The 10,416-nt window shown below is 41.8% G+C and overlaps 1 protein-coding gene and 1 long non-coding RNA gene across 11 annotated transcripts; both read left to right on the forward strand.

Moving 5' to 3' along the window:
- Window positions 1-567: 567 nt before the first annotated feature.
- LOC123044675 (DEAD-box ATP-dependent RNA helicase 32) lies at window positions 568-4,462 on the forward strand. Its single transcript, XM_044467493.1, has 8 exons — window positions 568-1,061; window positions 1,285-1,557; window positions 1,650-1,973; window positions 2,367-2,555; window positions 2,624-2,785; window positions 3,042-3,514; window positions 3,632-3,789; window positions 3,874-4,462. Exons 1-8 carry the CDS (start codon window positions 669-671, stop codon window positions 4,191-4,193), a joined length of 2,292 nt encoding a protein of 763 aa, XP_044323428.1. The 5' UTR covers window positions 568-668; the 3' UTR covers window positions 4,194-4,462.
- Window positions 4,463-4,831: 369 nt separating this feature from the next.
- Window positions 4,832-10,121, forward strand: LOC123044676 (uncharacterized). 10 transcript variants are annotated; one of them, XR_006420238.1, is made up of 8 exons: window positions 4,832-5,431; window positions 5,889-5,947; window positions 6,359-6,451; window positions 6,630-6,800; window positions 6,997-7,081; window positions 8,783-9,012; window positions 9,614-9,745; window positions 9,857-10,121. It is a non-coding gene; the product is annotated as an uncharacterized lncRNA (long non-coding RNA). The 10 variants fall into 10 exon arrangements; XR_006420244.1 differs by having other exon boundaries at window positions 6,719-6,800; window positions 6,893-7,081; XR_006420236.1 differs by having other exon boundaries at window positions 4,833-5,431; window positions 6,719-6,800.
- The last annotated feature ends 295 nt before the right edge of the window (window positions 10,122-10,416 follow it).

The raw sequence follows: 10,416 nt of genomic DNA on the forward strand, positions 1-10,416 counted from the left end.
TGAACCAGCACGAGTTGGGGCCCAGGTGAAGAGGTTGTCGACGCGGAGAAAGAGGAGAAATGATCACATGTTTATAGTAGCTAATGGATGATGTTATCTTAGTTTGTGATTTTTTTTGGTCAACTCAGAAACCTTGTTTGATGTCCAAAAATCCCTTTCTACCCACTATTCAAAGCATCTCTTCATAGATCCAACAATACACTTCAAATAACTAAGTTGACAGCCAAGAATATTTTGAAAAAGGATGTACTTATCACCTCAAATAATTCTTATTCATCACACTAGATCGTATTTTCATTTAATTATTTTTGAGAATAGATTTGATAGTTTTTTTAGAAATACAGATATTTGATATATTGTATGTTAATTTAGACGTGCATTGCAAGTACAAGCTTACTAGTTTTATTTGAAAAGCAAAACACATCCCGTCTCTCCAGCTATGTGAGCCACGAAGACAGGAAGGCAGGAACAGCACGTACCCAGCCTCGCCGGCCACGAAATACGCCTTCCCGATTGATTTACGTATTCTTTGGGGGATAACGCTATTTATGGGGCTATAAAGAAGGACACCAGTCGGTGTTGGGCTAAAACGAAAGCCGCCACGCCTTCTAGAACCTTCCGCATCACTTTCCGCAAAACCCTAAACCCAGCACCACCCAGCCGGAGCCATGCGCCGGCCGCAGCGCCGCGCTGTAGCTAAGCAAAGCCGCGCCAAGGATGGCGACGAGATCCGCCTCCTTGAGGCCTGGATCGACGCCGGCAAGCCCCTCCCGGGAACCAAGCCGCCTCCCCCCTCCGAGGAGTCCTCCGCCGCCAACGCACGGGTAAGGGCACGAGATGTAGTGGCTAAGGCGGCGGCTGGGGACTACTCGGATTATGGCGCGTCCACGCGGTTCGACGAGCTACCGCTGTCGCAGAAGACCAAGGACGCCCTGCGGAAGGCGGGGTACAAGGAGATGAGCGAGATCCAGCGGGCCGCCCTGCCCCACGCGCTCTGCGGGCACGACGTCCTCGGCGCGGCCAAGACCGGGTCCGGCAAAACCCTCGCCTTCGTCATCCCAGTAAGCTGTTAATTTACTCTTTAAATCCCACTTGTAGGGAACGCAGATTAAGAATGGTCGCATACACTCTGAATTATCATCATAGTTTTATCATTTAGCTCTGCAAATTGTGCTCTTGAAGCACGCATTACTTACGTCTTGACTGTTTAGCTCATCATATGGTCAAAGTGCCGCTGCCAAGAAATCCGTGGGTAGCTCATCTTATCACAATCCTTTTTGGCAGGTCATCGAGAAGCTGTATCGGGAGAAATGGAGTCAAGAGGATGGTGTGGGTTGCATTATTCTCTCTCCCACTAATGATTTAGCTGGTCAAATTTGGGAAGTGGTCAGGAAGGTCGGGAAGCACCATAACTTTAGTGGTGGTGCTATCGTTAAGCGCACGGGTATCGAGCAAGAAAAAGAACGCATAAACAGTTTGAATATCTTAGTGTGCACTCCTGGACGGTTAGTCCAGCACTTTGATGAGACTCCAAACTTCGATTGCTCAAATCTCCAGGTTATCAGACATAACTTGATTTATGGTTATTTCAAATTCCAAATGATGAGATGTAGATAATCTAACATCATGTCTTCTTTGGTAGGAAACAGATATTGGTGCTTGATGAGGCGGATCAAATACTTGATAAAAATTTCAAATCCCAAGTTGACATTATCCTTTCACAAATTCCCAAAGCTAGACAAACCTTACTGTTTTCTGCCACACAGACGAAGTCAGTTAAGGACCTCGCAAGGGTTAGCCTAAAGAATCCTGAATATATTAGTGTGCATGAGCAGGCTAGCACGGCTACCCCAGATAACCTTGAGCAGTGTGCCATGATTGTGCCTCTTGAACAGAAACTGAATATGCTTTGGAGTTTCATCAAAAGGCATCTAAAGTCAAAAATACTAGTCTTCTTATCAAGTGTTAAGCAGGTAATGTTTTATCCGTTGACAAGTTGTACTTTGTGTGCCCCCCAGCAGTCATGTCGTTAAGGAACAAAATAGATAAACCTTCTGTGGAAATTGGCAGTGGTGTTTATTTTCTTTTCTTTTCTTGGGTACTGCATGTCTTACATTTTGATTTATCACTTGTCATACTAAAATAGAAGGAACATGTGTGCGTGAAAATGTGTGTGTTGCTAATTTTATTAATTTGTGAAATATACCTGGATTTTTCTTGCGGAATTTTAATTTGTATTTTTGCTACCTAAATTGGTGATGACTGTATGAGTGTACCAAGGGTGATTGCAGGGCATATTTTTGAAACAGATTGTTCAAGAGTTAGTTATTATTGTTTCTTATTTATGTAATATTGGACTTTTGCAGGTCAAATTTGTGTATGAAATTTTCAAGAAACTACGTCCTGGTATTCCTCTAAAATGTATGCATGGGCGGATGAAATACGAAGTACAGCAGGCCATAGTAGCAGAGTTCAGCGAAAGTACTTCGGTTTTGTTTTCAACTGATATATTTGCTAGAGGACTGGATATAGGGAATGTGGATTGGGTGGTACAGGTATATCTTTGTCTCAAGAACTAATATTTTGCTTGAAACGCTCATACTGTAACTTGTTGCTTTTGTAGGTTGATTGTCCAGAAAGCGTCGCACTGTACATCCACAGAGTTGGTCGCACAGCTCGTTACAACAAGAAAGGGAAATCTCTTATATTCTTGTGTCCACAGGAAGAAAGAATGCTGGAAAAATTGAAGGCAACCGAGAGTAAAATACCTATAAATGTTCGAAAGGTCAGCAGCAAGCTTATCAGTTTATCTAATGCTTAGTTTGTTGCTTGATCTATATCTTTTCAAGTTTGATCAATATTTGCTCAATCTCATCTCAGGTGAGCTTTTTGAATGAGTAGGCTAGACGTGAGGCGGTTCTACCATAGCTTCTTATCTACCATAAACGCTCTTATATTTCTTTACGGAGGGAGTATATTTTTGTCATGTCTAGCGGACTTCCTTTTTTTAATACTTACTGTACAAATTTTCTTTGTTATAGCCAAAAGTGGAACAACTGGAGCAGATATCTCAGAATGTAGCAGCAGTGCTTGTTAAATTTCCCAATCTGCAGCAACTAGGTAAAAGGGCTTTTGTGACCTATCTCAAGTCAGTGTACCTCCAGGGAGACAAAGAGGTGTTCGATCTGAGCAGGTTCTCTGCGGAGAATTTTGCTGCATACGCCTCTTCACTTGGTCTTCCTGTTACCCCTAAAATCCGCTTCGTAAGCCACAAGAAGAATGTGTCGAAGAAAGATATGAAGGACATTGATGTGAAACAGATGAAACACAAAGCTGAAGTCATTGAAATAAATCCACAGGTCAATCGTGATATGCTTGCAGATGATGGACCTGACGATGATATCCTTTATCCGAAGAAGCCCAACACAGATGCAAATATTTATGGACTAGATGATATCCTTTCTCCCAAAGTGCCTGGCTCTGATACACATATGGAACCAGAAAAAATCGAAGAGTATGTCCCTTTAACTTTTTTTTAATGGCATGCTCCTTGTATCTCCCAACTTCCATAATCCAGGCTCAGATCTGGGTGTTGTTATTTGTGGGTTATGCTAATCTGTTGTCTTGTCAGGCTGGCAGCGAGGCCCTTGAAAAAGAAGAAACTGAAGATAAACATGCACAGGCCTGTGGGAACAAGGGTCAAGTACGACGATGAGGGCAACGCGATTGATCCTCTTGCGTCTTTAGCCGAAGAAGTGGGCCCAGAAGACGTGATTCACAAGGATAAAAGTTTGTTCAGCTTCTTTTACGATTCATACCTACCATGTGGCTTGAAAGTTGAAACTCACATAATTTTTGACTTTTTTGCTGCAGTTCTGCAGAGGTATGCAGAGATGCTGAGAGAAATGCAGGAGGATGACAAGGAGGACAAGGCCCAGCACAAGAAGAGTTTGCACGAGAAGAAGTTTGAGAAGAAGATGAAACTGAAGCGCAGGCGACAGGAGGAAACAGATGCGGTGTCTGACGACAGTGGCTCAGAGTCGGACAGAAACCAGAACATGTCCTCCAAGGGTAAAAAGAAGTACTTAAACAACAGCGACGATGATGAAGGTGGCGATGCAGCTAAGGGCGGGGACCTTCTCGCGCAGCAGGAGGCACTGGCACTGAAGCTTCTGGGTAAAATGCACGACTAAACTTCCGGGTCTGATGGTGTTGGGTTGGGTGTTGGTGCTGAGCGACAATGCTGGGTGTGTACTGGGTATGTACCGCGTGATTGCCGGTTGTAGGTTAGTGAACTCTCAACAATGGAGACGAAATTTTGATGTGCTACTGTATGGTTTCCTGGGAGTTGATATATACTCCCTCCGTTCCCAAATACTTGTCTTTCTAGTCATTTCAAATGGACTCAATATACGGATGTATGTAGACATATTTTAAAATATAGATTCACTCATTTTGCGTAGTATGTAGTCACTTGTTGAAATCTCTAGAAAGACAAGTATTTAAGAACGAAGGGAGTATAATTGAAGGGAGACTTACTTATTTGGCCCTTAAAAAAACATGCTTCCCTGTCTGGCCCTATTTCCCCCCTATTATACATCATCTACCACATTTATAAAAGCACGAGAGGGCGGAGAACCAAAACATCTACGCCGTTCAGAGCATCGAATCCTACGCTCCAGATTGCTCCAATGTTTAGCAGCAAAACAGGTTTTAGCCACACCGTTCAGAGCATTTCAGAGCATCGAATCCTACGCTCCAGATTGCTCCGATGTTTAGCAGCAAAACAAGTTTTAGCCACGACCCACGCTGTCACTCGACCCATGCCATGACAACAAAATAAAAACAACGACCCACGCGCACACGTTCCTCACCCCACCCTTCTCGCTCCCGATCCCATCTTCCCACCGGCCTCAACTTGGCGGCTATGGCGACGGGAGACGAGGATCAACAACTCCTCTCCTCTGCCTTCTCCACCACCGCCCGCCACACGCCTCCCCGCGTCCCTCCTTCATCCCCGTCCCCGATTGGGCCGCCGCCGCCACCGCACCATCAGGGGACGCCGTGGGAGTGCAACCACCGCGCCGCCAGGGTACGCCGCGTGTACCGGCCGGCAATGCGTGAGCCGCCACAGGTACCGCGCCGATCGATGCTTCTGACGATGCGGGAGCCGCCCCATCCGGCGAGGACGAGGTGCGCCGTCACTGCTGATCCTCAGGGCGCATGCTGCATCTAAAGCCTCCCTAATGCGCTCCTCCACTCCGCTTCTAACACGTACTTCGTACCTGGCTCCCCGCTGCCATGCGCCGCTGAGCTCTGGAGCCGCCCCTGTCGAAGCCCATCGCCAGCCATCCTTGGGTGGGCCGGCGCCGAAACTCGGGTCCCAGTGGCATCCCCGCTCGAGGTCCTTCTCCACTTCATCTTCTGCAGAGTAAGATCTCTTCCATCCACCTTATCCCCATGACCTACCACGCACCCCTGGATTGAATCGATGTGGTTGCTGGTGATTCCAGGCTGCCGTGTGTGTGTGTTAGGTCACCTTGTTACACTTTGGGAGGCAAACAAATTAGTTCTAGACAAAATTGGGTGCCGCCGAGTAGCAAAAAACTGCTATTCGGGAAATATTTGGGGAGCTTCTAATTGGTTACAACAGCGAGGTCCAGATCGAATGTGATGCTAAGCTTACCCTTCTGGAGAAAATATTAGTTAGCAAGTGCGGGTAGATATGATGTGACAGGCCTCTCCTGCTAAGCAAAGTCTTCCGAATAGAGAATGCGATTAGTAATGAATGGTATAATGTTCCTAAATTGGCATGATAGTGTGTTTAAATTTTCTTTACTTTTTACTTGATCATGTTACTTATGGGCGGTTGCCATATTTTGAAATAGGTTCCTGATTTCCTCACTTCTCCTGAGGTGAAGTCTATTGATGATGTGCCAATGTGAAGGTACCACTGTGCTTTTTCAATGCAATGTGGAGATAAAACTTCTGATAAAACTTCTAGCCAATGTGAATTCACTATTATATTTATTTTCTTAAAGCTATAGTGGTATCCATGTTAGTACAGAACTACAGATCATTTTATCTTTCCCTTTTGTACGTTATTTCTTTTATACTTTAGAACTGCTTCAATATTCAAGATTTGCTTCCGGTCTTCTTTGGATTTAGGTGGATATTTATTCACATGCCTAAATATCTTGCATTTGGTTATGTATTTGTTTTATCGCATAGAAGAAAATAGTAACTATTCTTTTACCCAAGAAGAAATTGGATTTACCCAAGTTTTTGCAAGCTTGATGGGCACTTATACAAAAGTTGAATTAAAATGATGAGTAGTGTTTGCCACCCCCTACTGTAGGTGGTCAACTTATATGGAAGCTCATCTATTTAGCATGCTTTTGTTTTAACTGTATACAAACTGCATGTTCGCAAAGACTGTGGAACAATTCTGGTAAGTTCCTCGTGAGTCATTTAAAATCTCATGGTCTTGCATTATATAGATCAGTGAACCAAAATATATCATTGTTCCATTAATGAACCATAGAAATACAGGTAGTATGTCTGCCTGTACGGGACCTAAGCCACATTGATCACTATATCTGAGTACCTCTATGGTTTTGTCTATTCAGTTAGATGGACTTGCTATCACATGAGAATACAATTACCATGTGTGTTTTGTTATTCGGGAAGTATGCTTGAGATTTCATTTTTGTCCCAGCATTGGATTGAAGTTGCGGATCAGGAAGCAGTTTTTATTCCAGCAGTGGATCGAGTACTTCTAAACACAGTTAAAGAGTAAGGTATGTATATATTTGCCTGTTTAATTCCTTCTTCCACATTGTATGATCTCAAGTTCAGACATTCTTATATGATTTACTGTTCTATGTTGTAGTGTTGGCACAAAGAATCATTATAGGAATATAATGAATATCGTGCCTTACTATCAAGATGAATAACAGTCGACTCAGATAGTGTTTGATTATGTTTCTCCTACAGCTACCTGCTCAACATCTGAACGACTCTGACTGCTGAGTACAAGTCCATCTATAAGGATCTAGAACACCGTATGGAATTCCGAAAGGTCTTTTCTTATACTGCGAGACCCTGTTTGGAACATGATAATTTCGTGAATCAGCAACTATATTGTTTCCTGTGAATTTCAGCAACTACATTGTTTCCAGTGAAATTCAGCAACGACTACATTTTTCACTATCATCCAGGCATAGAGAGGCTTTGATTTATTCCAGTATAGTTCAGATTTTCAGGGAGCACTCTTCAACCCAAACATAAACAAAGCAAAGAACTTGATTACACGGTACAACCGTAACTACCAATGCCGAGCTATTTTTCAAACTTGACTAACACAAAGGATGCGATATGTAGGTTCAGGGTGCTCCTATGCTTGGATAAGGCAAGATGATACCCCCCCCCCCCCCCCCCCCCCCCGCCCCCCGCCCGTGTTAATTTGTATTTCTGTTGCTGTGTGATGATATTATCTAAGTGATGAAAAGTGAATTCTGCATGTGACCGACGAAAGGGAGGTTTCGCATCACAAAGCAAAAAAATTACCCTGTCATGAACCAGTGTTGCATTTTACTTGCACATGCTCTAGGAATATACACAGTATGCATCACAGGCTTATAATGCTCATGTTCTCAATTGTGTCCAAAAATTTCTTTGTAGAATCAAATAAGCAATGAAATATATTAATAAGTTTACAATTTAGCTGTGTACCACAAAGAATTATGGAAACCGATCTCAGGTGTTTTGGATGCGTGTGCTCAGCTCCGAAGGCAATGGTTAACAACTGTGTTTTTTAGATTTTTCAAATGAATTTCACCCTATGGCTAGAGCATCTTCAATGAAAGGCAAACATGTTCATTTGTCTTTACCATTAATAGTTGAATACTCCTGCTGATATATTGAGGTCTTCTATTTACGCTTTGTGTGCTATACTTTGCTCTCACTGTACTTCAATAAGAATATTCAGTGTCTTACAATGTCACTCTTTCATTATTCAAGGTATGTGTCTCGCAACGAAATAGAAAATCCTGAATTTTGTTTCTTTGTCACAGTTTGATTGATCCATTCTTAGCTACAAATGCTTATTTATAAACAAATGGATACAAGGTTGATTGTAGTCTTGCAGTTTGGAATACCAAAAAAAAACATTTGTTTGAGTGGTATAGTGTTTAGATGGCATTGCTGTTTTTTATTGCCTTTTTCTGTCGTGCTATGAGTTGATATGAATCAAATAGCTATTGCCTAATTGTTGAAATACCACCCTTTCGAGTAGCCCTTGAACACATAACAAGGAAGCGAGGATATTCGGAGTCCCAGTTTCACTGCCTTTGAGGACGCTGGAGCCACTGCCACTGTTGCTATGTGTGTGGTTAGGGTATAGATCAAACTGCAATTCAACAATGGTTATCTACACCATCATATCTCCGACTATAAAACTCCATGCTAATGTGCCATATTCCTCTTTTCTGCATTTTTTTTAGAGTTGATCCTTCTATGAATTACCTAATTTCAGTCACAACTGACAAATAACAGTCTATTAGTTAACATCTCCATCTCCACCAAGGTTCATAAATTGACTTAATACTATGTATTTGCCCCTATCATTTTTTTGGCTTGTCAATCAATGAAGTAATCAACTATTCGAATGACGGATTAGGAGTAAATCATCTACAATATTTATGTTCCCAGTTAAATGTGTACCGATAAATCCAACTATCGAAATCATTGTAGTGATAAAAAAATTTGTTCTTATTTGCAGGCATTCTGTGGCGATAAACACATGACCAGCAAGGGGCCCTGCCCCCTCCCAATACTATGGATTTGTTCCTAATAAATACATGAACAGTGCAACATTTGACTTGTTTCCTGCTCTAACCGGCCCTCCCCAAGATCCTAATTCCACTAATCCTGCCTCCGCCACTGCAGGCATGCCGACCTTTTGTTAATTTCTATACTTTTGAGGATGCATCACTAAAAAGACTAGAAGAGGTACCACAAGTCTATAAAACCCTTATTACAGAAGTGAAAAATAAAAGTGAATTTAGCTATATACTTTGAAAATTGTAGTGGTTTTGCATGTCTAATATTTTTTTTGTTATGATATTATTTTGTTCGCTGGTATTTAATCCTTGGGGTTTTTATCTTTCCCATTCAGAGTAGTCCAATTGATACTTTCGATGGACACACGACAGGTTACCGATGATGTCGTCTAATCCATACTGGAAGGTTTAATAACGTACTTGAACAATAAAACTATATGATGGATGGTTCTTGATGGGGGCAGGGATTCTCCACCTTTACCAAATGGAGTCGGTCATAATCACATTTGTCTGACCTTCTGGCCTTATCTCTATGCTCTCTTTACTTTATTCTTTGCATCATTTCACCGGTACAAGTCATCAAATGGGTATTACTTTTTCCAGTCTGTTGTGTGTCGGGGGGCTGAAGCACAAGCTACTCACTTTACTATAGTACTGTGCCACAACTGTGAATTTTGCAATCCTGCTATAGCCTAATTTGAGGTGATTTATATGCCAGGTTATCCTAATCTTTATGTTTCTGATGCTAAAACCATCATGCTTGCTTGCAGAGATTTAGTTAAGACTTAATTAACAGTTATGTATCTGAAGACTGACATTTGAAATCAAAGGTTTCATGTCAATGATGGAATGCTACCAAATTATGTTCCAAGAAAAATGATTTCTGCCTCAACTGACTACATGTACGTGACTTGCAGTCAATATGAAGTTCATTAGGCTGCTAATATTAATTTCCTCATCTCCTTTCTTTAGCTATTTGTCTGTAGTCAACTCACATCACTTGACATCTACAGGCATGTTGAATTGTTGACCCGACTTGATGGACTATATAAGTGCTCTTCTCCTTGGGAATTTGAATGCACGCCCCTTCTAAGCATCGCACAATATATAGGCTTATATATGTGGTAGTAGTCATTGGTACAAGCATGTGTGCATTAGACCAGAAAATGCTTAAGTTGCCTTTGATACTGATATGGTATCCCCTATAAGTGTATGATATTAAATAGGTTTCTATTGATTCATCAACAGAGAAATTTATGTCAATTGATTTAATGTTGATACAAGCTTTATGCAAGTTTTTTTTTTTCGAGAGTACGCAATCGGTACTATAGCTTCTTTATGCAAGTTTGCGATTTCTGAAGTAGTCGATCCTACCAGGTTTCAAACTCGCAGAGCATATTGAAGGTGGTACAAATCATCAGAGTGAATTACAAGTAGCTATTACCAAAGCTTTTCATATTCAAAATAAGTCGAGTGAGACGTGCATTGCACGTGCAAGCTTACTAGTAACATCTAAAATTTACTACTCCCTTCAATCCATATTAATTGATGCTTATTTGGTCCTTTAAAATAC

Source organism: Triticum aestivum, chromosome 2B, assembly GCF_018294505.1.
Source record: "Triticum aestivum cultivar Chinese Spring chromosome 2B, IWGSC CS RefSeq v2.1, whole genome shotgun sequence".
Lineage (NCBI taxonomy): Eukaryota > Viridiplantae > Streptophyta > Magnoliopsida > Poales > Poaceae > Triticum > Triticum aestivum.

What these genes read in the sequence shown, in the direction of transcription:
- LOC123044675 (XM_044467493.1), top strand. Translation starts at nt 669, where the DNA reads ATGCGCCGGCCGCAGCGCCGCGCTGTAGCTAAGCAAAGCCGCGCCAAG. An exon ending in TCTTATCAAGTGTTAAGCAG is followed by an intron (nt 1,974 to 2,366) that starts GTAATGTTTTAT and finishes GGACTTTTGCAG; the next exon opens with GTCAAATTTGTGTATGAAAT. An exon ending in CGTGATTCACAAGGATAAAA is followed by an intron (nt 3,790 to 3,873) that starts GTTTGTTCAGCT and finishes TTTTTGCTGCAG; the next exon opens with TTCTGCAGAGGTATGCAGAG.